The 26,247-nt window shown below is 50.6% G+C and overlaps 12 protein-coding genes across 12 annotated transcripts, besides 1 other annotated feature; 8 read left to right on the top strand and 4 right to left on the bottom strand.

The window, feature by feature from the left end:
• Positions 1–226: 226 nt before the first annotated feature.
• Positions 227–255: a microsatellite.
• A 1,932-nt stretch (positions 256–2,187) lies between these two features.
• NFIA_038670 (GIY-YIG catalytic domain containing protein) lies at positions 2,188–3,508 on the top strand (the record flags this gene model as incomplete). Its single annotated transcript, XM_001266189.1, has 2 exons — positions 2,188–2,435; positions 2,536–3,508. 2 exons carry the CDS (start codon positions 2,188–2,190, stop codon positions 3,506–3,508), a joined length of 1,221 nt encoding a protein of 406 aa, XP_001266190.1.
• Positions 3,509–3,555: 47 nt separating this feature from the next.
• Positions 3,556–4,277, bottom strand: NFIA_038660 (bifunctional thymidylate/uridylate kinase; the record flags this gene model as incomplete). The annotated part of the gene is made up of 2 exons (XM_001266188.1): positions 3,556–4,085; positions 4,142–4,277. The coding sequence occupies 2 exons, from the start codon at positions 4,275–4,277 to the stop codon at positions 3,556–3,558; spliced, it is 666 nt and encodes a 221-aa protein (XP_001266189.1).
• A 253-nt stretch (positions 4,278–4,530) lies between these two features.
• On the top strand, positions 4,531–6,140 carry NFIA_038650 (tRNA-ribosyltransferase family protein; the record flags this gene model as incomplete). Its single annotated transcript, XM_001266187.1, has 3 exons — positions 4,531–4,775; positions 4,898–5,887; positions 5,960–6,140. 3 exons carry the CDS (start codon positions 4,531–4,533, stop codon positions 6,138–6,140), a joined length of 1,416 nt encoding a protein of 471 aa, XP_001266188.1.
• Positions 6,141–6,619: 479 nt separating this feature from the next.
• On the bottom strand, positions 6,620–8,843 carry NFIA_038640 (methylenetetrahydrofolate reductase (NAD(P)H) MET12; the record flags this gene model as incomplete). The annotated part of the gene is made up of 2 exons (XM_001266186.1): positions 6,620–8,602; positions 8,676–8,843. 2 exons carry the CDS (start codon positions 8,841–8,843, stop codon positions 6,620–6,622), a joined length of 2,151 nt encoding a protein of 716 aa, XP_001266187.1.
• Positions 8,844–9,082: 239 nt separating this feature from the next.
• On the top strand, positions 9,083–9,989 carry NFIA_038630 (uncharacterized protein; the record flags this gene model as incomplete). Its single annotated transcript, XM_001266185.1, has 3 exons — positions 9,083–9,201; positions 9,376–9,459; positions 9,491–9,989. 3 exons carry the CDS (start codon positions 9,083–9,085, stop codon positions 9,987–9,989), a joined length of 702 nt encoding a protein of 233 aa, XP_001266186.1.
• Positions 9,990–10,211: 222 nt separating this feature from the next.
• On the bottom strand, positions 10,212–11,095 carry NFIA_038620 (nucleoside-diphosphate kinase; the record flags this gene model as incomplete). Its single annotated transcript, XM_001266184.1, has 7 exons — positions 10,212–10,346; positions 10,399–10,463; positions 10,529–10,594; positions 10,665–10,768; positions 10,819–10,862; positions 10,945–10,975; positions 11,079–11,095. The coding sequence occupies 7 exons, from the start codon at positions 11,093–11,095 to the stop codon at positions 10,212–10,214; spliced, it is 462 nt and encodes a 153-aa protein (XP_001266185.1).
• A 445-nt stretch (positions 11,096–11,540) lies between these two features.
• Positions 11,541–14,556, top strand: NFIA_038610 (glucan 1,3-alpha-glucosidase ROT2; the record flags this gene model as incomplete). The annotated part of the gene is made up of 3 exons (XM_001266183.1): positions 11,541–11,625; positions 11,684–12,437; positions 12,492–14,556. 3 exons carry the CDS (start codon positions 11,541–11,543, stop codon positions 14,554–14,556), a joined length of 2,904 nt encoding a protein of 967 aa, XP_001266184.1.
• A 957-nt stretch (positions 14,557–15,513) lies between these two features.
• On the top strand, positions 15,514–16,252 carry NFIA_038600 (PQ-loop repeat-containing protein; the record flags this gene model as incomplete). Its single annotated transcript, XM_001266182.1, has 2 exons — positions 15,514–15,758; positions 15,832–16,252. The coding sequence occupies 2 exons, from the start codon at positions 15,514–15,516 to the stop codon at positions 16,250–16,252; spliced, it is 666 nt and encodes a 221-aa protein (XP_001266183.1).
• A 403-nt stretch (positions 16,253–16,655) lies between these two features.
• Positions 16,656–17,872, top strand: NFIA_038590 (uncharacterized protein; the record flags this gene model as incomplete). The annotated part of the gene is made up of 3 exons (XM_001266181.1): positions 16,656–16,686; positions 16,875–17,217; positions 17,278–17,872. The coding sequence occupies 3 exons, from the start codon at positions 16,656–16,658 to the stop codon at positions 17,870–17,872; spliced, it is 969 nt and encodes a 322-aa protein (XP_001266182.1).
• A 967-nt stretch (positions 17,873–18,839) lies between these two features.
• NFIA_038580 (glycoside hydrolase family 18 protein) lies at positions 18,840–20,124 on the top strand (the record flags this gene model as incomplete). The annotated part of the gene is made up of 4 exons (XM_001266180.1): positions 18,840–18,948; positions 19,110–19,150; positions 19,202–19,329; positions 19,386–20,124. The coding sequence occupies 4 exons, from the start codon at positions 18,840–18,842 to the stop codon at positions 20,122–20,124; spliced, it is 1,017 nt and encodes a 338-aa protein (XP_001266181.1).
• Positions 20,125–21,239: 1,115 nt separating this feature from the next.
• Positions 21,240–22,524, top strand: NFIA_038570 (NAD(P)/FAD-dependent oxidoreductase; the record flags this gene model as incomplete). The annotated part of the gene is made up of 3 exons (XM_001266179.1): positions 21,240–21,465; positions 21,526–22,323; positions 22,388–22,524. 3 exons carry the CDS (start codon positions 21,240–21,242, stop codon positions 22,522–22,524), a joined length of 1,161 nt encoding a protein of 386 aa, XP_001266180.1.
• Positions 22,525–22,838: 314 nt separating this feature from the next.
• NFIA_038560 (putative plasma membrane H(+)ATPase) lies at positions 22,839–26,069 on the bottom strand (the record flags this gene model as incomplete). The annotated part of the gene is made up of 4 exons (XM_001266178.1): positions 22,839–24,545; positions 24,606–25,268; positions 25,333–25,556; positions 25,622–26,069. 4 exons carry the CDS (start codon positions 26,067–26,069, stop codon positions 22,839–22,841), a joined length of 3,042 nt encoding a protein of 1,013 aa, XP_001266179.1.
• Positions 26,070–26,247: the final 178 nt, after the last annotated feature.

The following is a 26,247-nucleotide window of genomic DNA, read 5'->3' as shown; positions in this document are numbered from 1 at the left end:
GCGTGGTTTATCGCGGACGGAAGGGAGAGGGAGCCCGATGCGAAAAGCGCATTGAGGACTAAATCAGATGAAAGGAAGAGTCGAACACAAACGATAATTGTCCCCGTAGTTATTGTATGATAGTGAGTGTGCTCTGAATAGGAAAGTGGGCAGCAAATAGGAGACAAAAGGTGATGACCGAGACGGAGAAATAACAGTACTTGACACTAGTAGAGCGAGCGAAGGAAGAGAGAAAGAGAGAGAGAGAGAGAGAGAAGTAAAGGCAAGGCCGAGATGGTCCCGGGAGGGTTTAGTGTGGAGAATCTCGGAAGAGGGAACAAGCAGGTCAGGACAGCGGAGGACGGTGGTTGGAAGCAGTCTACCTTAAGTCTCGAGCCCAATCAATCAGTCAATGAATAATAAGGTGAAGTTTGCACTAGTTAGAGATGACGAAGCGTAGAGTCGTTAAAACACATCTCACTACTTATCGCTTGCTAGATAGTAGTGAGCTGGTCAGGCAGATGTAGATAGTGTACGGAGTATCTAAATCAATCAACCTCGATCCTGCGACTATTGAGGTATATACTAGTACTACAACTCGTAGGAGTAGGACGACTAAGGAGAAAAAAGTCAAGTACGGTTTCTGGATGCTCGAAGAAAAAGACAAAAAAAATGATGATGATAATGAGACGAGGACAGAGCAGAAAAAGAAAAAGTACTGGAGATTGACGACGCCCCGAAGCGGAAAGGGAGATCATGGCTTTGTGCAGCCTCATAGTAGTAGTAATGGCCTGAGTGAGAATGAGACCTGATAGTAAGGCTGGTAGCGAACCCTTCCAAGGATACAGAACCAAAAGGGTAAGGTACGAGTAATAATTACAGCTAGGAAACGATACCAATCATTACATTACTGTATCATACCTCCAATATGCCGCAAACGGACGATAAGGTAATCTAGAACGGACAGGTAAGTTAGTGCAGGTCCTGAGGTACCAACTTAAATGAATGGCAAGACCTCCTACGTTGACTAATGGAGTCTACTTAACTAACTAATCATCGGCTAGGAGTTATCAGGTTATCAGGTGCTCTTCGCATGAAGAGTGGGCTGTGGACTAAGCCACTTTCTGCGGTTAATTTCGTAGTCGGCCCCAGGTCAATGGAGGACACTTGGTACCTATGAAACATACATACCTGAGGTATGGACCTCCATACCCGGTACCAACCGTACCTAATTTACCATATGGTCTGTAAGTCCAGGTAAAGTAACTTCGATACATACCTCACTGTCGAGGTACCTGAGTTGGGCTACAGTTGGCCTTTGCAAATAAGAAATGGATCCTCCCTGCTCCCTAAGGTAGCTTATTAGCTATGCAGAATTCGATACGGAGTACTTAAGTGATATCTGGCGGAGCACGAGGCTGTAATCTATCTACTCCATACAAAACTCGAAGCCTCGGTGACCCGAACTCCCTGAGGTGCATGGTTTCGTCGCCGTATCCTTACAAGAGGTATTTCCCTGCGTTACTTAGATATTCGACTTAGCGCTGAAGCTCCATGACATGCCAACCATGGACCGCATGCAACCACAAATCATCATTATTATTCTCCAGAAAAAGACTTAATAACAATATCATAGACTTGGGCCGCGGCAATCTCTTGCTTCCTGACGAGCCTCTATTATCGTCATCTTGACTCCCTCATTATTCCCCTTGTTCTCACATCACATCTCATTTCAAGCTTATCCCTGGTAACCCAAAGCTTGGATGAATCTGCAGGCAACTTTCCGTAACACTATAGAGAAAAATAGGGTGGTACTCTACACGTGCATAGTAATTACCTGCAGGTTAGCAGTGCAGATTCTGCTAGATTTGAAAGGCTTTCTTCTTGTCATTTCCAGCTGTTGGTGCGTAATATAATATTCAGTGTTTTGAGTGATGTGATGCCTTAGGCAGAAGAGGTGATGCTTATCTGCACTCATCATGTGATTTGCTTGTTGACGTTGGACCATCAATAACAGAATAAACAGTAACCTGATATCAACAAGACTGGCGTATTTATCGCTTTTAGTCGTTATTGTTGTTTGAACTAAATAAGGAGGAATGTTGAACCGAAGCCTCAGCTTTAAAGCGTTTGAAATACGGAGTACTAGGGCCAAATTACCTGTTCATCAGACGTCGCCTCCGATTCCTAAATACTGACAACAGTACCATGGAGGACATCCAAATAGAGCATCCAAGGCCTATCCCAATTTTCTATTGCTGTTATCTGCTCCGCTCGACTGTGAGACATGCCTCTCTCTATATCGGGTCCACGCCCAATCCCGCAAGACGACTGGTTCAGCACAATGGTGTCGTCAAGGGCGGCGCTCGTCGGACTGCCGCCGAGAAGCTGAGGCCGTGGGAGATGCTTCTGGTGGTTGAAGGCTTTACGAGCCGGCTCGCAGCTCTGCAGTTTGAGTACGTCTCTCCATATTTATCTTGCGTACAGGATCTAACGCTCCCAAAGATGGGCTTGGCAAAATCCTTGGTACTCGCGCCACTTACGATCAAACGAAAGCTCGGCTCCTGCAGAGGTCAAGCACAGGAGAAAGAGGAAAGCGAAATCCGGTGATCCGGAGTCTCTCGATTCTAACTGCGACTCGGCTAAGACCAAAGACAAGGGGACACCTAAGAAAAGCAAAAGACGTCCTCGTCCCCCGCGATCCTTGGACACCCATTTCTCCGATTTACATCGCCTGCTGAGGTCAACATACTTCTCTCACCGGCCTTTAAAGATACGATTTTTCTCGGGCGACATTTATCAATCTTGGAAAGCTTGGTATGATCGAGTCGATGTTCGTCTTCGAAGCCCTGTCAAGGTCATCTTGGACGGGAGTTGTCCTGAGATCGGCGCACACGCCAGTGGGAATGACACCAGATTTGGTGGCGTTGAAAATGCCAAGATAACCTATGCTACAATCCAAGACTATATAGAGAAAGCCATATTCCTTCTCGACGATCCAAAAGATGTGCGCTGTCATGTATGCCAGGGGCAAATCGTCCCAAAGGAAGAGTTGACAACTGTCTGCCCACAGGCAGAATGCCACTGTACCTGCCATCTACTATGCCTATCGAGAAAGTTCATTGATGCGGCCGAGGAGCCAAACCAAATCGTTCCAAGGCACGGGATTTGTCCTGCATGTGAGGCCACTGTCGAGTGGCCATTGATGATGAAGGAGCTGAGCTTCCGGAGTCGCGCGAAACAAGAGCTGTTGGAAATTTTGAAACGGAAAAGAAGAGTTGATCGAAAACAAAGTGTCGTGACTGGCAAGGTTGAATCGTCGAGTCGAAGATCCGTATCAGTCGATTTAGATGACCGTTTCGGTCAGGATGCCGAAGATGAATTTCTTCTGGATGAAGACTGGTGGGACGGATTGGCATCAGAGTCAGACTCAGACGCGGATCGTCGGTTAAAGACCCTTTCGAAAGCTGCCCCGAAACTAGAAACTGTTATCGAGGACAGCGAGTGCGACGACGCTGAAATCTTGTGAAAGGGTTTCCCTTTTTCAAATCTTGCTGGGAGACATGAGCCATTGCCTTAGTTTGAGAGTGCTCCCAGCCTCTTCAAAGGCCCCATGGCATCAAGTCTCTCGATAGAGTCTGTCACTATCTTCATAATATCCTGCGACACTGCATCGAAGGACCTTCCGGCATCAATTGTGTGAACATAATCACCCTGCTGGAGGTCAAAGAGCGTTTGGAATAGCTCGCGCACGCGGTTTTGCATAGTTTCATTCTCATAGCGCTCGACGCCGAATCCGCCACGCTTCGCTGCTTCTTCAGGGGATATGCGGAGGAAGAGGCACATATCCGGCTGCGGCAATCCGATCTCTGGCTGCCATGCCCACTCCAGCGACAGATTACGATTGCCCTTTGCAGCCGAGTAAACGGCACCAGAGTAGGAGTAACGGTCTACTATGACACTGATGCCGTTCGCTATATCATCTTCAATGCTCTTCGCAATCTCCCAGCGATTTGCTGAGAAGAGGAGATGAATCGAATGGTCATCCGCTTGGGACTGGCCTTGTAGATAGCTACTTATCAACTTTCCAATGGGGGTTGTTCGATCTAAAGTGCAATCAGCAAAGGGAATTTTCCCTACACAATTGAGGAGAAATAGATACCTGGAAACCGAATATACTTCACCGAGTGCCCTGATGCTTGTAGCGAGTCACGTAGACGTTCACATTGGCTGGATTTGCCCGCTCGATCCAGGCCTTCGACAACGATGAGAGCTCCACGATTCCGCTGACTGTTCATCTGGTCCGAATTGCTTGTGGCAATATCACTTGAAGCATCAAATCAATACTGTCTAATTGTGATTGAGAACAGTGGAGGATTGGGCTGATGCGTGTGGTACAAAACGCGGTGGAGAAACAAAGCAAACTGCGGTGTCTAGTCTAGCGGATTTATCGATTATCGTCGATCGTTTAGCTCCAGCTTCCTTTTTATCTCACACGATCACCACTCGCAAACGCAAGACATTGGCACGAGCTCGCTCTTGTCGATCGTCATGAGCTTACCTGAAGCATTGTCGCAGTCTCCCGATGAGATGGTCAATTTCACTCTCCTCAGTCCTGCAACTGCCCCGATCCTAGCCCCGCGGCTGGGAAATTTGGCTGTTGCGGGCAGAAAAGCCATCCCGACGCCCAATTACATTCCCGTCACGTCGCGAGGGGCTGTACCTCATATTGCGCATGATGTGATGCGCGACCAGACTGCGATCGGCAGCCTGTTCATTGGTCTCGAGGATTGTAGGTTCATGTCCGCGTTGACGTGCGTTAAGCAATGGAAATAGACGCTGACGATGTTCGATGCCCACCGGGGCTTAGATCAGTCATAGAAAAGCAAGCAAATACAGGACCGCTCCGGAATGGAAGACCGCCGATATACAATGTACCAACTGCGCCGCATGAATCGGCGTTGCGCAAGTTCATCAGTGTTCCTGAGGATTTCCTGCTCATTCTCGGTCCGCGACGGGTGCCTTCGATCGCTTGCCCGCCGAACAACACGCCTAATTCGATCTCCATATTGACGTCGGTTGGGTTCAGGCAGCTTGAGGCTGGTGAATATGTGGAAGCAGTACGGAAACTACGGCCGGACATCGTGGTGGGATTAGCAGACTTGGCCCAGGGACAAACTCCCGGCACCAAGAGGAGGGTTAAGATGGCTGACAGAACCCATGCATTCACTTCGCATGCAACGGAGCAGCTCTATGGTCAAACAGTACCAGAAGGAAGTCGGTCAAAATCGGCATACTTTGCGCCGGTGCTGCCTCTTGAGAACACGCAGCAATCGCTCTACCTGGCCGACCTTGAGCATGAGCTACGCCCTCACATCTCCGGTCTCGCATTGCACGAGTCGGCATCGCTATCGTTTCTCCCGGAGAAACTAGGCAACCTGCCCAGACTACTCTTCAGTGATCCAGCTACACCACACGACATTCTGCGTCAGGTATCTCTCGGCGCCGATATCTTCACCATTCCATTCCTGGGGGCGACCTCGGACGCGGGAATAGCCTTGGATTTCACCTTCCCAGCCCCATCCACAGTGGAGACGACTGCAAGCGAACCTCGACCTCTCGCATTCGACCTGTGGTCCACGTCATTCAAAGTAGACACAGCACCTTTGAACACATCCTGCGAGTGCTACACATGCAAAAACCACCACCGCGCCTACATCCACCATCTACTATCCGCAAAGGAAATGCTCGCATGGACATTACTCCAGATCCATAACCACCACACCATGGACAAGTTCTTTTCCGCCATTAGAGCAAGCATCGAGCGAGGAACTTTCGACACAGACGCCGACATGTTCCACCGGGTTTATGCCCCAGAATTACCCGAGAAATCCGGCGAGGGTCCCAGGTGCGTATAACTCTCGGACTTGCCCAACGTGAAACCCGGTATGTTCTGACCAACTAACCCTTCCGCATACAGACTCCGTGGCCACCAGCTCCCCGCAGCTGGACCTCACCAACCCCGCCGCTTCCCCCGCGTGTATGGCCGTCTCGACGACGCGGCGGAGAAATTCGCAGAGTCGGAGTCGTCCATTGCCACGCCCGATACGGGTGCTGATGGACTAGAAGCACATGGCTTTGCGCAGAAAACCTCCTCTTAGAATATCCAGGTACGGCGTGGCTTCTTTTAAGTTTAGAGAGATGACGAGGATGCGGGTCAGAGCAGTCATGATATAATGTCCTGTCAAAGGGAGAGGTCCAAAAAGGTAGCGTAATCCAGGCTTCTGGCGCCGTGGCGTTGGTCTTGTTCTATCTTTCAGATTTGAGGCATTGTCATTCCACGACGGTGGTGAGAGCTGGTGGTAACGTACTACAATCGCCCACACATCGACTAACTTGCGAATGATCCAAGGAAAAGTCTAGACAATCGTAACATTGCATTCATGTCATTAGATATTCACACTTCATTCCTTCTATATCATGCTATGTCCATCTCACACATAAGTAGAAGAGAACCACATTTCTGATCCGGGTAGTGGCCGAGCAAACATGATACGAACATGGCGAAGCCTTCCCCAATTCCCTTGTCGTGGTGGAGCAGACTTGGTATGATCGTCGTACAACCAGGTACTTGTACACCTCACTGGCTGTTGATCAACACATTCCACATCCACTTGATCTCCTGCTGTTCTTCTTCCGACCCGTTTTCCGTCCCGGCTCCAAAGTCCTGCCCCACGACGCACACAAGCCAAACGTCGTTCTTGACTTCTTCAAGGAGGCGCTCGGTCGGAGTGCCACGGGGATAGACCCGGCGCCACTCATCCCAGATACGGAACGCCTCTTCGCCCCAGGCCCTAAAGCTGACTTCTTCAATGATGGTTGGAGTGACTATCTCCTTGCCGCGGAAGACACCCCACGTCACAGCGTTGACGTTGTTGGGATTCATCTCAATGGTATCGGCATGGGCAGGGTCAGCGGGAAGAGAGGACTCGAATTCGCCCTTCACGTTGGTTGCAAACCATGCGAGCTTCTCATGGCCGTGCTTTGCAAAGAGTGGTTTGAGCACTGTCTGGAAGTCTTTGCTAGGACAGAAGAATTCAACGAATGGCTTCTGAAAGACGAATCCTTCGCCCGGAGGACCCCATCCAAAGGTTGGATCGTCGCTTCGGACGCCATTGACAGCCGGTTGGGATGCCAGAGTCCACCAGCCTTTACTGTCAATGAGCTTCAGTAACTCGGGTCGGATGACTTCTGTCTCAGCATTCAAGCCACTGCTATTCTCTTCCGCCCCGCCTTCGGACCAGGGAACGATGTAGAGGTCGCCAGAGACATGGCGACGGAATAGTGCACTTATGTCTTCGCGGGACACAGGGTAGCCCCAGATGCGCCGCGCGACAGCGCCCGAAACATGTAGTGAAGGGCCGTACCCGTCAATCTCTCCGAAAGCCGGCGAGCGAGCGTCACCCCAACGACCGTTAGGGAAATCGTCCCACGTCGCTTCTCTGCCGAGCGCTCCCTGACCCTCCGAAATCTGGAGCGTTGTGTTGCGATCTGGGGGCATCGCAGGCATTCCGGCGCTAGCGGCGGGCGCCTCATGTGTCGATGCTCTCGATGACCCGTCTGAGGGCACCTGTAACCTGTCGACAATGACACGATTATGTGGAAGTGAGTTAACCGACGAAGCCCTGCGCCGGGATAGAGAACGATTCTGAGCTCCAGTGGGAGCAGTAGTGTAGTCGTCGTCCACAACAGCATCAGTGTCTTCTGGATAGTCAGGTATTAAACCACATCGTTCGATGATGAAAGAAACTGTCTTTTCAAGGTTTAATGTGTAAAAGTGAAAGCCCCTAAATCCAGGGCAGGGTATCTTCTTGATAGCCTCAACCAAATCACTGAGAACATCCACGCCGATGCGCTTCACAGCATCATCATCATGTTTCACTGCTTCCAGTTTCGACATGATCTGTGGGGGAATCTTGACATGACTCAGTTTCGTTGTTCTTGTCAGAATCTTGTAGCTGTGAATAGGCATCAACCCAGGAATGATTGGGATGGTTTTGAAAGCACCGGACTCGTGGTTTCGTAGCATTTGCTCAAACTTTGTGTAGGCGTCAATGTCGTATGTCAACTGAGTCATGATGAAGTCCGCACCGGCCAGGGTCTTCTCAACCAGATATGGTAGATCCCTCACTGGATCCTGTACGTCCTGGTAAGAATCGACCGGGTGCCCCTCGGGGTACGCAGCAACGCCCAGGCAAAAGTAATCACCGTACTTCTTGCGAATGTATCGTACCAAGTCCACCGCGAACGTGAAGTCTTTGTTGCTATCATCTTCTCCGTGCATGTTGTACTCTTCACTGCGTGGCGGGTCGCCGCGAAGCGCCAGGATGTTTCGAATTCCGAGAACCTTGGCCTCCTCCAAGGCCTCATCGATCAACGCTCGACTCATATTTGTGCATGTTAGATGAAGGCATGTTGTTAACTGCAATTGACGCTGGCAGATTTCTGCGAGCTCCAGCGACCTAGCGGCAGTGCTTCCACCGGCTCCCCAAGTGACGGTAACGAACAAGGGACGTAGTGCTTGTGACATGCGCTCTAAACGAGCCTGTAGATTGGAGAAGCCCTACAATATTCAAAATATCATCAGTAACTGGTCGCATCGTCAGAAAAGTCAGAAGAGTGCGGGGATACCCCACCATCTGCGTCTTGGGAGGGAAGAACTCGAGAGAAAAGTAATTCTCGTTTGGCGGCAATGCCGCGATCTTGTCTGTGATCTTTTCCATCTTGACCCGAATTTCTCCTCTGTGGTGAGAAAAATAACGGGGATACTTGAAGGTGATGGAGGAGAACTTGAGCCAGCGCATGCGGGAGGGAAGGACTTGGCCCCTCCGATCAACGGATACGGAAACACGCACGATTGCCGACCATGGTCAGTCCAACGAGAGCTTGACGACGTCCTTTACAGCTCATTCTTTCTCCAGGAAGCTAGGGGCTACACCATGACACTTGCTACGCCTTGCGATCTTCAGATCGTTAATTAGCATCCTTCAATGTCTCGTTTCCGATACGCAACAATACCTTAGTCTTGTCCACTACATTGTATATGGCTGTGCAGAATGCAAACAAGACAAACCTGTCCAAGCTCTGTCGATGTCGCTGTACGAGTCTGTTGGAGATGGCGAGGAATCATCAATCAAGGACCAGCCTTGAAGTCTCACTGGAGTCAGAAATGGCATTGACCTCTCGCTGCCATTGTTTTTGAATTTAGAACTGAAAGTCTTTCCAAGAGCCAGCAATAAACCTTCTCTACCTCAGTTGAACTCGCCATAACCACTTCAAGTCGGGTCTAACTAGGTATTGACAGCGTGGGTGAGATGGCTTTATGGCGTTCATTAGCGACTTCAGCTTCGCGTCTTTTTCGTCCATCGTTGCGCGCCAATTCGTGCTTTCGGCGTGGCCTGGCGACACCGCCCTCAGCAGGTCCGAATGACTACCGCTCTCGTCTCCGCAGGTTGAATGATCGTCTTCCACCGTTTTTACGCTCCTATACAAACCCGTTACTGGGGGCCCCTGGTACACATATAACGTCCTTTTTGATACTACACGAGATTACAGCCATCGTTCCTTTGCTCGGGCTGGTCGCTTCGTTCCATTACGGAGATTGGTTGCCGGATTTCACCTCAAAAAGCGGCTTTGACGAAGGAGTCCAACGATTCGGTCGCTGGCTGCGAAAGAAAGGTTGGGTGGAGGATGCTGACGTGGATATTGTGAAGTCCGACGGGTCTGCTTCGGGCAATGATTCTACTACTGGATCGCCCGGTCAATCTCAATTGAGGCCGGAAGACAGAAAAGGCGTTCGTCTTGTGCTTGAGTTCGCGACTGCCTATGCAATCACGAAAGCTCTACTACCCGTAAGGATAGTCGCTAGTGCATGGGCAACGCCATGGTTTGCAAGATCTGTTCTCGCTCCGGTAGGCAGGGGCGTCGGGGCTCTTCTTGGGAAAAAGTAGTTTGTGATGGAACCTTCAATGCAAATCTCCCCAACGAGTAATTATCTGCACTACTCCCAGATCGGCGAAGGATACGAGACGCAAGTGAGGCCATTGGCACCATAGGGGTTCTGTATATTTTTATTTCTCTTGGGACTTTTCTGATGCATGTCATACACTGCCTCCTACACCCTCAGCTGTAACGGATTGCAGACGTCCAGACAAAAGGTCGAACGGAGAAATTTAAGCCTTCTCGTAGATCCAGTCGAACGCGGCGCTCTTCCAGGAGATGAGCTCCTCAGGCTTGAACCAGAGGGCAATCTCCTTCTTGGCGTTCTCGACGCTGTCGGAACCGTGGCAGACGTTGCGGCCGACGTCCTAATGCAATGTCAGCGACAAACTATGATATTGTGGTCTCAATTGAGCTTACGATAGCGTAGTCACCACGGATGGTGCCGGGAGCAGAGGCAAGAGGGTTGGTGGCACCGAGGATGGCTATTGTCGCACCATTAGTATATGCTCGTCGCATGTCTGGAACACATCGATTGATGGAAACTTACTACGGCCGGTCTTGACGGCATCACGGCCCTCCCAGACCATGGCGCAGATGGGGCCGCTGAGCATGTCTATATGTAGTGGTTAGTTACCTTCATAAAGAAACAAGCCTTCAGTTTGTCATGTGGAAGGGAAGCTCACAGGAAACAAGACCCTTGAAGAAGGGCTTGTCGGAGAGGTCGGCGTAGTGCTGCTCAAGCTGGGACTGGGGAGGAGAGACCAGCTTCATGGCAACGAGCTTGAAGCTGTGCACAATTAGCGCAAGCAATAGCCATTGAGTCTCAGAAATACATACCCACGGTTCTCGAAGCGAGAGATGATGGGGCCGATGAGTCCGCGCTAAAGGATGATCAAGTCAGTTCCGTGCTCATTCGAGGTGTGTAGGCCATTGAACATCAGCAAGACGGCCATAGCCTCATACCTGGACACCATCGGGCTTGATGGCAATGAAGCTGCAGGAATTGATTAGCTTTGCTCGCACCCGAAGCAGCGTTGGAGAAGAAGAAGGGAAAAGCTTGGGATTGAGCTTGGAAGTGCGATGGAAATGTAACTTACGTCTGCTCGTTGGACATTTTGAGAGATTGATAAGAGATGTTGGAGATACTGAAGAACGATTGAGGTAGTTGACAGCTCAGTGAAAAAGAAGAAGAGGTAGACTTTCGGTGAGTTGGCGAAATTATAATAGGGACTGCGAGACCGAGTGGGGCAGGAGGGGCAGACTGGATGCCTGTATGCCTCAGGTTTCAGGTTTCAGCTAATTATATAATAAGATACCTAACCTTAGGTTGCCTAGTTCCTATTCGTACTAGCGCCACGCTAACCCAAGTTGGCTGTTAGCTTACCCCGAATTCCCCCCGATCTGCCAATCTGGCCAGCCTGGAATCATCACCGGCGTTATCTGTTCAGGATTATTCGTGTTGGCCTCCAGCTCTGGTAGATGCAGGTCAGCACTGAAAGTTTTATACTTACGATACTTTCAGAGGTTGAGTGACTCTGATTGCATCGATTCACTCAAACATGGCCCGGAGCAGCTCGTCTCTCTCCAGATGGACGCTATTGCTCGCGTTGGTTGTCCTTCTCGGGTGTCTTGTTGTACCCGGAGGTGAGCTCTATGCACTCAAGTTATTCCAACGGTATCGCCATCTGACCAGGTCTGCCAGTTACTGTGAAGCATGAGAACTTCAAGAAATGCTCTCAATCGGGGTTTTGTAAGCGGAACCGAGCTTTTGCAGATGACGTTTCCGCCCAAGGCGCGTCTTGGATTTCACCATATGAACTCGATCCCTCTTCAATTCACTTCAAAGATGGCCAATTGCACGGGACAATTCTCAAGTCCATATTTGCCAATGAGAAAGTCAAGCTGCCACTTGTGATTTCTTTCCTGGAGTCAGGAGCTACGCGCATCGTGGTCGACGAAGAGAAGCGGATGAAGGGCGAAATTGACCTCCGACACAACAGCCAAGTGCGCAAAGAGCGATACAACGAAGCAGAGCAATGGGCGCTGGTGGGTGGTTTGGAATCGAGCAAAACTGCCGCTGTGGACACAGAATCCGAGACTGGATTCACAAAGGTACTGTACGGGCCGGATAACAAGTTTCAGGCGATCATTCGCCATGCGCCGTTCAGCGTCGATTTTCAACGCGATGGCCAGAGCCATGTCCAAGTGAATCACAAGGGCTACCTCAACGTGGAACACTGGCGGCCAAAGGTGGATGTGGCAGAGGGTGATAGTGTTCAGGAAAAATCAGAATCTCAGCAAGATGAAAGCACTTGGTGGGAGGAAACTTTTGGTGGAAACACCGACTCCAAGCCAAAAGGTCCAGAAAGTATCGGCCTGGACATCACATTCCCTGGCTACAGCCATGTTTTTGGGATTCCAGAGCATGCCGACTCGATGTCTCTGAAGGAAACTAGGTAGGTGTTACATGTCCCCGCCACTCTAGAGACGCAAAGCTGATCAATTTGAAGGGGCGGTGATGGAAATCATGCGGAACCTTATCGCATGTACAATGCGGACGTCTTTGAGTATGAGCTCAACAGCCCCATGACCCTCTATGGCGCCATTCCGTTCATGCAGGCTCACAAGAAGGACTCTACTGTGGGTGTCTTCTGGCTCAACGCTGCGGAGACCTGGGTCGACATCGTCAAGTCGAAATCCTCGCCCAACCCTCTTTCTCTTGGAGTAGGTTCGAAGACAGACACTCAAACCCATTGGTTTTCCGAGTCGGGACGTATTGATTTGTTTGTCTTCTTGGGCCCCACTCCGCAAGAGATCAGCAAAACTTACGGTCAACTTACCGGCTACACTCAACTACCTCAACAGTTTGCTATCGCTTACCACCAGTGTCGTTGGAACTATGTCACGGACGAGGATGTCAAGGAAGTTGATCGCAAGTTTGACAAGTATCAGATCCCTTACGACGTGATTTGGCTCGACATTGAGTACACGGATGACAGGAAGTACTTTACCTGGGACCCTCTGAGTTTTCCTGACCCAAAGGGTATGGAAGAGCAGCTTGATGACTCTGAGCGCAAACTCGTGGTGATCATTGATCCGCACATTAAAAACAAGGAGGGATACCCCATCTCTGAAGAGCTGAAGGGCAAGGATCTAGCTACCAAGAATAAGGACGGGGAGATCTACGACGGCTGGTGTTGGCCTGGCTCATCTCACTGGGTGGACTGCTTCAATCCCGAAGCAATCAAATGGTGGACTGGTCTGTTCAAGTACGACAAATTCAAGGGCACCCAGCCGAACGTCTTTATTTGGAATGACATGAATGAGCCCTCCGTCTTCAATGGACCGGAGACCACTATGCCCAAGGACAATATCCATTATGGCAACTGGGAACACCGCGACGTGCACAATGTCAACGGACTGACCTTTGTCAACGCAACATACAATGCCTTGCTGGAGCGAAAGAAAGGCGTGGTTCGTAGACCCTTCGTCTTGACCCGATCATTCTACGCCGGGGCTCAACGGGTATCTGCTATGTGGACGGGAGACAATCAAGCCACCTGGGAACACCTGGCCGCATCCTTGCCTATGGTATTGAACAACGGCATTGCCGGGTTCCCGTTTGCTGGTGCCGACGTTGGCGGGTTTTTCCAGAACCCAAGCAAGGAACTTTTGACCCGGTGGTATCAGACCGGCATTTGGTATCCCTTTTTCCGTGCCCATGCGCACATTGACACTCGCAGACGAGAGCCCTACTTGATCGCTGAGCCATACAGGTCGATCATATCCCAGGCTATCCGTCTGAGATATCAACTGCTGCCTGCATGGTACACTGCATTCCATGAAGCTTCCGTGAATGGAATGCCCATTGTCCGGCCCCAGTATTATGTCCACCCGGCGGACGAACAAGGCTTTGCCATCGATGACCAACTCTACCTTGGATCTACTGGCCTGCTGACCAAACCTGTGGTTGCGGAGGGTGCCACCACTACAGACATCTACATCGCTGACGATGAGAAGTACTACGATTATTATGATTTTACTGTCTACCAAGGAGCGGGCAAGAGACATACGGTGCCTGCCCCCATTGAGAAGGTCCCGTTGTTGATGCAGGGTGGTCATATTATCCCTCGCAAGGACCGCGCACGTCGTAGCAGCGGGCTGATGAGGTGGGATCCTTATACACTTGTGATCGTCCTCGACAAGAACGGGAAGGCCGAAGGCACACTCTATGTTGATGATGGGGAGACGTTCAACTACGAGCAGGGTGGATACATACACCGTCGCTTCAAATTCGAAAAATCTACCCTTTCGTCGGAAGACATCGGAACCAAGGGTTCGAAGACAGCCGAGTACCTGAAGAGCATGGCGAATGTCCGGGTTGAAAAGGTGGTTGTTGTCGACGCTCCCAAGGAGTGGCAGGGAAGGGCGTCCGTGACTGTCATCGAAGACGGTGCAAAGATGGCTTCTACCGCACCCTTGGAGTATCACGCCCAGCACGCAGGCAAGGCCGCGTATGCTGTGGTGAAGAAACCCGATGTTGGCATTGGAAAGACATGGAAGATTGAATTCTAGAGTTTGTGTTAAACCGGAGTATATACACATGATTGGAATGACAAACATACACTATGCAAAGTGAATGATATTCTGTTTACCTGCGTTCCATGGTACTAGTGCGGAGCAGGCAGGAATAATAATACTATTGACTTCGAAGCTCAAAACTTATCTCATCTCCTCTTGTAACTATACCCTAGGATGTGATGCCTGAAACTCCAGGCAATGAGGGTTCGATGAAGTGCACTAAACCAGAATAGGTAAGTGTAATGGGGCCGCTGAGCTAAGCAGATCCAAAACAAGACAAGACGCTTTCGGCCCTGGCAGATGTTTTCCAAGGAGTTTATTCGTGATTGATCTCTGCAGCAGTGCTTGGCTTTGTCCCCGTTTTATTATTTTGCGCATTGCGATACGCCAACAAGCGTCTTGGATTCAATCTGCTCGATATAATCAACATCCTCGTCCCATGAAGAGCTCTTGAGTCCATCAGATACTGTCATATCCTCTGCTCGACCATCTCTGTTTTTGGCGACCCCTATATCATCGCTCAATCATCATCCTCTCGAAAATCCGCGAGTTCCCGCTTACTGCAGAGAGCACCCGACAAGCGATTCGATCAATTACTACAACCTCTTCTGGACATCGGATACTCTTCTTCACTGATCGGATACACCATGTATCTTATATCACTGGCTCTTGAATATGGAGCCCCCTTGTTGTTCGTTCCCTTTTATCGTAACTCAGACTCTCTGGAGAGCTGCGACTCGGGCCTTCAAGTGGCATTGGAATGCTAACTGCGGACATTCGTATGAAATAGTCTTATGACGTCCCCCCTCACGTCCTATACGGATCAGATCCTCAGTATACATCGATCAAGGAATTCGGGAGGTTTCTCCCTTGATATCCCTTTGATCATGCTCGTCGCATCCATCCTGAAGTAAGAAGGGCACCTGTGTTAACCGCGGCTGGCTCATCTCAATGCACGATGACGTTGACATTCCTGTCTTTAGGGTGTTTTACTGGTTCGGTCACTACTACTCGCTCTCGCTGCTCGTACAAGCCGTGATCATGATTGGGGTCCAGATCGTCTTGCTCAAAGTTGCACTGGATAACCGGCCGTCTCCAGGAGCCAAGAATAGCGTGGAGCATGTTCCGTTTAGCAATTTGGACGAGAAGGGTTTTGCCAGACCATACGAATTCTGGCAGTGGAAGTCCGCAAAGCCGTAAGTCTTGTTCCCCATCGCTTTCTAAACGAGGTATGCGGGTTCGATGCTAACGGACTTTGAATCTACATAGGTACTGGATGTTCCTGGCCTATTTTGTCGGGGCACTATCATTCGTCCAGATCCTTCTGCCGCCCATTGCTCGGTCGGACTTCTATGTGAACCTCCTGGGTTATGCTGGTCTGGCTGTAGAAGCTATCCTACCGCTCCCTCAGATTGTTGCCAATCACCAGACTCGTTCGTGCAAAGGATTCCGGGTTTCGGTGCTGGCGGCTTGGATTCTTGGTGATGTGATGAAAATGAGTTACTTCTTCTGCAGCAAAGAAGTGATTCCCTGGGCTTTTCGAATATGCGGTATGTTCCAGTGCGTCTGTGATCTCTACCTCGGGTTACAATTCTGGATGTATGCGCGGCATACACTCAGGGCTGCGGGCGGCCCTAGGCATAACACCGCCAGCTGGCCAGCCGAGGAGAAAGACATACGGATGACCTAAGTTATGATGACAGCTTTCTGATAATGCCCACGAGAGCATGATGCATTGTAGATATACTTAATACAGACCTTGCGCAGGAGGTCAACTTAATATAGATATGTAGAACGAATAGACAAATCCACGATTGACCTAATATCAATAGGATTGAAGTGCTTTTCCTTGCAATCCATAATTATTTCACTTGGTTGATCCGTATGACAGGCTTGACTCCATTGTTACGTGACTACTGCTGATAACTGCTAGCGCGGGCCATTCATGATACAATCGGCTCCCCGCGGTTACCCCGCTTAAGGAAACAAGCTTCAAGTTGTCTTGACTCGTCAAAAGTGAGAGGTCAAATAAAAAGTAACATCACTATCGCTCGCCTATTCCTGGCGACAGACCATACCTACTAACTACAATCATGGCCTCAATCCGAATCGGCTACGTGCCTGGTAAGCCATCCTTCCCTGTCATCGACTTCATTTTCTCCATCGTCTGCTCTGCTTGTCATTTGACATAATGGGCGCAACTCGCGGTGCCGATGACTCCGTTACATAAAATATGCTCAACCGACAATAGACTTGACATCGCATATTTTATCGCGATACCTATATTGAAATTCTTCTCTGACAACATGTAGAGCACTACCTCGCTCCTCTCCACCTGGCTCTTCGCTCGCCAGCAGCCTCCTCTCTTCCATTCAAGATCACGTTGGTTCCATTCCCTTCAGGAACGGGGCACATGATCTCATCCCTTCGGGAGAAGGAGATTGATGTCGCAATTGGGCTGACCGAGGGATGGATTGCTGGATTGGCTGGTAAGCAGCAGGCTCAGAAGGATGCTGCCTCGGGGGGTTACAAGGTGGTTGGCCATTGGGTTGATACACCGCTGCGGTGGGCCATTGTCACCGGCCGGGAAAGAGAGGAGCTTCACACTGTGGCAGATCTGAAGGATAAGAGAGTTGGTGTCAGTCGCCTCGGAAGGTCAGTTGGGTTGCCTTGGACGTGATTCCTCCGGATATAGATGACTGACTTGTCTCACAGTGGCTCCCACATCATGTCCTTCGTACTGGCTCAGAAGCAAGGCTGGAAACCGGAATCATTGACACCGGCTGTCCTTGGTCCGTTCCAGGCTTTGCGGAATGGGGTCACGGGGTACGATTCCTCGCACCCTGATCAACCCACGTCCGCGGCTGAGTTCTTCATGTGGGAGCATTTTACCACGAAGCCGTACTTCCACGCGGACGCGGACAAGCCGCACCCGCCACTGAAGAAGATCGGGGAGATTTTCACCCCATGGCCATCCTGGCTTATTGTCGCGTCCACCTCGGTCTTCCCCGACCCCGAACATGACGAGAAACTCCAGCAATTGTTTCAGGCGCTGGACCAAGGTATCAAGGATTTCCAGGCCGACCATGATAATGTCGTGAGGCTTCTGGGTACAGGAGAATTGGGATGCACGTACATTGAAGAAGATGCAAAGGAGTGGCTGAAGGATGTCAGATTTACCAGCAGTACAAGGGGTGTGGACCGGAAGGTTGTGGACGGGGTTGTGGACGTCCTCAAGGTTGCTGGGGTCATTGACCCCGGGATGTCGAACGATGAAGCCGCCGAGAGGGTGATTGGCATCCCCCGGTGATCTCCCAGGGCCATGTGGGTTACAAGCATGATATGTTGTTTAGTCCTCAGTAGTGCAAAGTTACATCGGACACAAAATCCGGTCTTCCTTCGAAACTACACACGGCGCTTCTCACTAATATCCTGCGAGAAAACGTCACAGGGGGCATGGTAGCGGTTCAATGCCTCTCCTTTTGCCGCCATAGATCTGATTCTGTGGGTATCCTCGTGCAGCTACCACAGCACGTGGCTAGATATTCAAGGAATATCCTCTAATGAGAATCCATACCTGCAGGCAAAGTATAGCAGCGCGTCGGTCTTAATGCTGATTCTCTGTTAATTGAAAATCGACTTTCTCTGGGATGTTTATCTTGTGACCGCGGCGATCTAATGCAACACCACGTTCTTAATTTCACTGACGAACTCCATGCCATCAAAATTCTGTCTGAGCTTCCGCAGCCACGGCGTCGTCAGCATATGTCGTCAGTTGTCACTAATATTGCAAGCTTGAGCCCGAACCAGAAAGTCCAGCATTCCTCAGGCAGCATGAGTCCCCCGAACAACCCTCTGGAATGCCATGGCCCATGTCTACACCAATCGAGGGCACTAGATACCTGAAAAAACAGGTTATTGATTGCATTTGGCATTCTGTTTTGATGAGCTGACAGTATGACACTTTCGAAGATCAAAGGCACCAAGAGGAAGGAATGTCTGGTCAGTCGAAGGGGGAACCGGCTTGGTCAACATATATTGACATTGGCAATAATGGCAATAAGAAGCTATAAGTATGTCTGTCATTCTCAATTTGAATGATAGCTTGACTGAGCACTGATACCCATTCTATCAGGTCATCCAGTGTGCATTTGGACCTCGGGGGCTTGCCTTCAGCCCCGTCCTATCTTTTGAATACTGCCTACATTCTTTTGACTTCGTAGGCAAGCATTTCACGCTTTGACTGAAAATACTTCAATCTGTCTGTCCTTTTCACCATGTCTTTTCTAGCACAACTGCTTGCCTTGACGGCAGCGGCAGCTTCTCTGGAAGGAGTGTATGCCAAACTTGATCTCTCGTCTTCCTCCAATGTGGCAGTATACTGGGGTATGTCTCAGCCTTCCGTGTGATGCTGGGAATCTCTGATTGATCTGGTAAACACGTTATCGGTCACAGGTCAGAATTCTTTTCAGGGTACTGGAGATTTGGCGCAGCAGCGTCTTTCGTACTATTGTGATGGTGAGTCATTCATGCTTGGATATTTCTAGCCAATATGCTGATGGAAACCTCATTAGACCCTAAGATAGATGTATGGGATGATATAAAGCTCAGATGATGTCTCAGCTCACGATGCTTTCAGGTTTTTGAACTCGCATTTCTCATGAGAATCAACGGCCAGGGGGGCGTTCCTGAAATCGACTTTTCCAATGCGAACGACAATTGTACACTCTTCAAAGACACCAACCTTCACAAATGCCCTCAGATTGGGTGAGCTCCGCGCTGTCGTGCTTTTTTTACAACTGAAACGCTAACAGCCCATTTAGGGAGGATATTACGGCGTGTCAGAAGAAAGGAAAGACCATTCTGCTTTCTATTGGCGGGGCCACATACAGTGAAGGAGGCTTCAGTTCAGAATCCGCTGCAAAGGCTGGCGCCGAATTGGTCTGGCAGACCTTTGGACCTCCCTCCGTCAACGCGACGGCCCGTCGGCCGTTCGGGAATGCGTCGGTAGACGGATTTGACTTTGATTTCGAGGCCTCCGTCAGTAATGTTGCTCCCTTCGCGAACAGGCTTCGCGAATTGATGGATGCCGATCATAGCAAACAATATTTCTTGACGGCTGCACCCCAATGCCCCTACCCCGACGCCGCCGATAAGGATATACTCAATGGTCCGGTGTCCGTTGACGCTGTGTTCGTCCAGTTCTACAACAACTGGTGTGGATTGAATTCTTTTGAGGCCGGAGCAAGCAAGCAGAACAGCTTCAATTTCGACGTCTGGGACAACTGGGCCAAGACGGTCTCCCAGAACAAGAAGGCCAAGGTATTCCTGGGCGTGCCGGCGAACACTGGGGCAGCAGGCTCAGGCTACGTGCCCGTAGATACTCTGAAGCCGATCATCGAATACAGCAAGACTTTTAGCAGTTTTGGCGGCGTGATGATGTGGGATGTCACCCAGGCCTACGGCAACAAGGGCTTCCTTGACGGTGTCGCCCAGGCGTTGGGCAAGTCTGCGTCCCGCATTCGCCGTTCGTTCAGCTATCGACCTTACGGCTGGTTTTGAAGGGTCGCAGAGGTTGCTTAAAACTCGGGGTGTGACGTTTCTTACCTGCACATGTTTAGTCGAAGATCGACATATGGAGGGGTTTGATTGTTTATATGTCTATTTTTGCCATGTTCATTTTGAAGTGATTGATGTACTGCTGAATGGTTGCATATATAAATTAATTTAGTCAATGGGAATATCGCCTTGACCGTGCAGTCAACTAAATTGCGACAAGACCAAATGAAAACACATAGTTAAATGTCCCTCTATCTACTCCGTACTGTGTAATCAGCGCTCAAATTAACTTGGAAACTACTATGTAGGCTGACTGACTACTGGAAGATGTGCAGTCTGTGGGACGAACTATTGATTCTCAGCCCTGCCGATCTTCCTGCAGATATTGCCTCCTCCAACTTAGACTGGATACACGATTGCGAACTTGCGGTACCAGCCAGCCCCTGTTAAATGCATTCTCTACTCATTGAAGCTGATCATCCCTCAATAGTCAATACCACTCTGCTGTGGAGTTACTACGTAGTTATGCAAACTGCAGATTTGTCACACACATGCATGCTTCTCTCTCTGCTCGGGTCAACGAGAGGCAGGTATCCCTCTGAGATGGTACCTATCTGTAAGCTACGTCATGAATATTGTCAGAAAACTACTGTTAAACTATTTTCCAAGAGTTTTGTTTGTGTCTGCCCCGTACACTGTCTGACATTCGTTGCACCTTTGCTTAGGGCCAGCCGGCCTGTGGATAACCTCATAAGTAAACCAAAGTGGATATCAGGGAGAAAAAAGCAATATAAGATCCGCCCGTGCGGACTATGCCATGCCATGAAATTCCAAGTTCTCGTCCTGGCCGTGCAGATGTCGATCCGTTTTGCTAGCCAGCCACTGCAGCTGAGGTTCTTTCCTTGGCTGAGTCCTGAATTTTGAAAAAAAAGAAAGAAAAGGATGGATGCACGATGTCGTCGTGTCGATTGCGATCCTGACCACCCACTTATCTTGCATCGTGCTTCTGGCCCTCCCTGCTGAGATCGCCTATTTAAGTGGTCCTTGAGCCCAGATGGATAGGTAGAGCTTCCCAAGTCGCTGATCTTCCTCCATCGCTTCTCTACCGCATCGTCAGGATGGCTCCCAAGTCTCTTCTGTACACCCTCTTCTCCTCCCTTGCCGTCGCTCTGGCGGCGTCAGTCCCCCACACTGACTATGAGGTGATGGTCATCGGTGGAGGCCCCTCTGGCCTGAGCGCCGCCAGTGGTTTGTCGCGGGTGCGCCGCAAGAACATCGTGTTCGACTCGGGCGAGTATCGTAATGCTCCGACAAGGAACATGCACGATGTCATTGGCAACGACGGTAGCCGTCCCCTTTTCCCAGCTTTCTAGAGGCTGTGCAGACTAACGTCGGTATTCGCAGGCGCCGTCCCCAGCGACTTCCGCGCACTTGCCCGCAGCCAAATCTCCAAGTACAACCAGACGACCTGGGTGAACGAAAAAGTCGACTCGGTCCGCGCCATCACCGACGAGGAGCGAAACACCACCTACTTCCGCGCCTCGGTAGCCGGCGAAGCCTACACAGCCCGCAAGCTCATCCTCGGCACCGGCATGAAGGACATCCTGCCGGAGACGCCCGGACTGGACGAAGCCTGGGGCAAAGGCGTGTACTGGTGCCCCTGGTGCGACGGGTGGGAGCACCGCGACCAGCCTTTCGGGATCCTGGGCTCCCTCGTCGACGTCGTGGGCAGCGTGCTGGAAGTGTACACGCTCAACACGGACATCATCGCCTTCGTGAACGGCACGCAGACCCCCGAGGCCGAGGCCAAGCTGGCGGAGAAGTACCCCAACTGGAAGAAGCAGCTCGAGGAGTACAACGTCGTGCTAAACAACGAGACTATCGAGTCCATTGAGCGCGTGCAGAACGGCGAGGACGTCCATGATGACCAGGGCCGCCAGTTCGATATCTTCAGGGTTAACCTCGCCGATGGCTCCTCCGTCACCCGCAATGCCTTCATTACAAATTTCCCCTCGGAGCAGCGCTCGTCCATTCCCGAGGATCTCGGTCTGAAGATGCAGGATAACAAGATCGACACCAATATCAATGGGATGCGGACGAGCCTGCCGGGTGTGTTCGCTGTCGGCGATGCCAATAGCGATGGGAGCACCAACGTGCCGCATGCCATGTTCAGCGGGAAGAGAGCTGCTGTCTTTGTTCACGGTATGTATCTTTCCCCCTCTACAGATGTTGAACTTGGGCGGATCACTAATGTCCCTATCAACAGTCGAAATGGCCCGCGAGGAATCCCGGGCTGCCGTGTCCAAGCGGACTCTGCCTTCCAAACGGGCCATGGAGAAGGAAGCAGAGAGACGCATGGGAAGCGATCTGGAGAAGCTATGGGAGCGCGTCCGTCGTGCCTAATCAAGACGTATGCCATGAACCTACATATCATTAGTTCTACAGGGTTAGAGACGATAGTATTCCGAAGTCTTATTCAAGCTTCTGATATTAAAGTGTGCAACATGGGTATATGGAATTACCCTCTTCCAACATTCACGTATTACTAATTATTGCACAACCACAGTCTCTTCCTCGCCCCCCAAATCATAATATTAGCATTAATTTTTTTCTTCACACTCCCCAGACCAGGACGCATCCCCGCTTGTGACACGACCATCCACCTTAGCAGAGACGAAGCAACATCTTTATACCTAGCCAGACTAGAGAAATTGCATCTACTCGGCCTCCTCTTCTTCCTTGCTCGATGTAAGGAAGAAGCGACCCTTGGGCTGACCGGGCTGATCGTACTCGACGGTCAACCGAGCCAGATGACCGAGCAGATTCTGAATCTTGATATCGCCTTTGTCTCGCTTGGCTCGGCCAAGGTTCTCGAGCCACTTGAACTTGTTGAGCATGTAGTACACGAGCGCAATGACAATCTCCACACCGAGCGAGAAGCCCCAGACACGGACGACGGTGACAATATCCGTCCAGCCGTTGCGGGTTTCGACGAACGAGTCGGCCGGGTTGGTCGGCATTGTCTCGTTCGAGAACCAACCGAACAAGCAGAAAATGGTGGCCAGGATGTCCACACCCAAAATGGCAGTGACCAGGTGGATGGACGGCCAAGTCTCCACGCCGCGAGTAACGAAAATGAGCCAGTTCTCGGTGAGGGCGACTTCCAGGAAAAGGACTTCCTGGACAGAGCCCCAGTTCTGGATGATACCGCCGGATGGAAGGAACATGGTACCGCGCACGACCCAGGTACCCAACGCCAACAGCAGGCCCAGGAGTACGGAGATGAACCAGATCTTAGGAAGCTGCCACTCCACAGGACGCAGTTCAAAGGAGGCATTATCATAGGCCACTGCTACAGTAGCCAAATCAGCGAAAAGAGCAAGGAAGACAATCAACTCGACGCGGATGCTTTCGTTGAGGATGATCATGGACGTCACCAGGTAGATCTCCAGGTGCAAGCAAAGCGCGATACGATACTGGATGTAGGACTTCATGCGGTGGAAAATCTGCCGAGCCACCTTGATCGAGTCAATGATGGTAGACAATCCGGGCTCCAAGAACACAATGTCCGACGCAGATTGCGCTGCCTCGGTTGCGCCTTCTACCGCAATACCGCAATCAGCTTTCTTCAACGACGGCGCATCGTTCACTCCGTCACCAGTCATGGCCGTCAGGTGTCCTCGTTCCTGGAGCATTTGCACCACCTGATATTTATGTTCTGGGAAGACTTCCGCGAAGCCGTCGGCTTTTTCAACCAGATCACTTGCCATGACGCCACTGAGGCCACCATGAATGAGCTTATCGGAATTATACACCTTGGTTCCCAGTGCGAGCATTTTGCATGTCTCCTTGGCAATAGCCAATGCATCACCTGTAAGCATCTTGACGCTGATTCCAAGATTCTGGGCTTCATTGATCGTATGCGCGGTATCTTCCCGGGGTGGATCGAACATGGGAAGCATACCGAGAAGCGTCCAATCCTCTCCCTCTTTCTGAACTGCAACACCCAAGGATCGGAAGCCTCTGTGGGCAAATTCCTGTGCCTTGTTCTTGTAGACATCGGCAACTTCTTTAGGACAGTTGGTAAGGGTAAGCACTGCCTTGGGGGCACCCTTGGTACAGGTATACCTGATTCCATCACAGGTGGCCACGGTCACGATTCGCTTCGAAACGGGGTCGAATGGGATATATTTTTCCGTCTTCCAACCCCGTCGAAGAATCTCTCTTGCTCTAGGATACTGCCTGAGCGTGAGAATGGTAACCTTATCGATGGGATCAAGCGATTCGATATTATGAGATGATGCCAGGGCGGCCACGGCAAACATCCAGTCGACGTCCACACCCTCTGCCACATATGGCTCTCGAATGCTCAACTTGTTGGCCGTCAAGGTTCCCGTTTTATCAGAACAGAGGATATCGACGCCCTGTGATCATTGCTTTTAGCACGCTATTCAATCCATTCCGGAGTGAAGAATTCAACCTACAGCAAGTGATTCAATCGCAGTCAGTTTTTGCACAATAGCCTTCTTCTTTGCCAGATACGCTGCTCCAACAGCCATAGTGGTGGTGGTAACGACGGGAAGACCGACGGGGACACCGATAATCAGTAGCGACAGTGTATAGTGAAGAAGCGTCTGCTGGGGAGGCGAAGCAATGGGGATATGGCGGAAGAAGCCTCCAATCCAGGCAGCCAGAATCCATGCCATGACAATAACCAAAAGGGATGTACCAATCTGGTCCATGACAATTTCGAAATGCCCGGCCCCCTTAGCTGCCAAAACCATAGAGGCGGTTTTGCCAACGAAAGAGGTCCTCGCACCGCTCTGGACAACTGCGTAGGCCTTGCCGCGCTTGCAACCGGTGGTATAGTAGATCACTTGACCCATATAGCGATCGACAGCAAGAGACTCTCCTGTAATGGCCGAATGATCGCAGGCAAGGATGGGGTGACTGCGTTTTCTGGAGGACTGCTGTTCATCCTCCCCTTCCTTGCCTTCTTTCTCATTTTCCTCGACATCGGACTCAGAAGTGCTACTGAGATCGCCTTGTTCCTGCATTCTTTGAAATTCTTCCCAACCATTGGGGTCATTGTAATCGCAGATAATCTTTGCATCAGCAGGAACCACTTGACCTTCACCAACAATGATCTAGAAAGGGGCCTCAGCAGGTAGTACGAAGAAAAGACAGCTTATGCTATGGTGGGGCACATACCACATCACCAGGAACAAGCTCTCGGGCCAAGATCTCTTGTTGCTGACCGTCACGAACGACTGTCGCTCTCATGGCAATATCTCCCTTCAAACTGGCAACAACGTCGGCAGCCTGTTTTTCCTGATACCAACCGACTGAGGCGTTCAGACACAAGATACCGATAATGACACCAAAGTCAATCCAGTCATCCAGACCTGCCGCAAGAAGGACGGCCAACTCCATGACTGTGAAGATGAATGATTAGTGCCATTGTACTTAGGTCTCGACGAATCGAAGTCATAGGTCATACCGTAGAGAATTGGACCTCTGAAATAGGACAGGATCTTGGCGATCGGGTTTTCCTTCTCAGATGTGAGTTCGTTCCATCCTGAGGCACGACGTCTGATAGGAACTTCCGAGCTGGGCAGGCCTTGACGAATGTCTGTAATGAGCCATTCTGGCGGAAATTGGCCCGGTTCTTTATCTACTTGCTTGACTTTGACCTTGCGCTTCTTCCAAGGAGCGTACCACACTCGCTTCACTTGTTCTTCCTCGACACCCTCTTCCCTGCCAGGCTCGCGGTAGGTCGAGACGTACTTCACAAGCTTGCCATACTCGTCAAGGTTCGCCCAATCCTCTTTGTAAGACACACGGGAGATACGTCTTGAAGATTGTTGAGAGATACGGGATGGGCCGCGTTCGACATCACCTTGACCTGGACCTTGACTTTGACCTTGGGAGGGAGCTTGTTCAGCCATCTTTGCTCCCTGGCAATCTGCCTAGTGCCTAGGGCGTCAAAAAAACGAGTCCTGCAACCGACGTCCCTGAGTTTCGAGGAATTCCCAAGTCAGGTTCTCCGTCGGCTTAAAAGAAGTAGAGAACGAAATTCACTCCCGAAATATGCAGCAATGCAAGGCCTTGGAGAAAAGAGCGGTA

This window comes from Aspergillus fischeri, genomic scaffold (assembly GCF_000149645.3).
Source record: "Aspergillus fischeri NRRL 181 1099437636247 genomic scaffold, whole genome shotgun sequence".
Taxonomy (NCBI): domain Eukaryota; kingdom Fungi; phylum Ascomycota; class Eurotiomycetes; order Eurotiales; family Aspergillaceae; genus Aspergillus; species Aspergillus fischeri.
The sequence above is the reverse complement of the archived record's forward strand: the minus strand, read 5'-3'. Positions and strand labels throughout refer to the sequence as shown.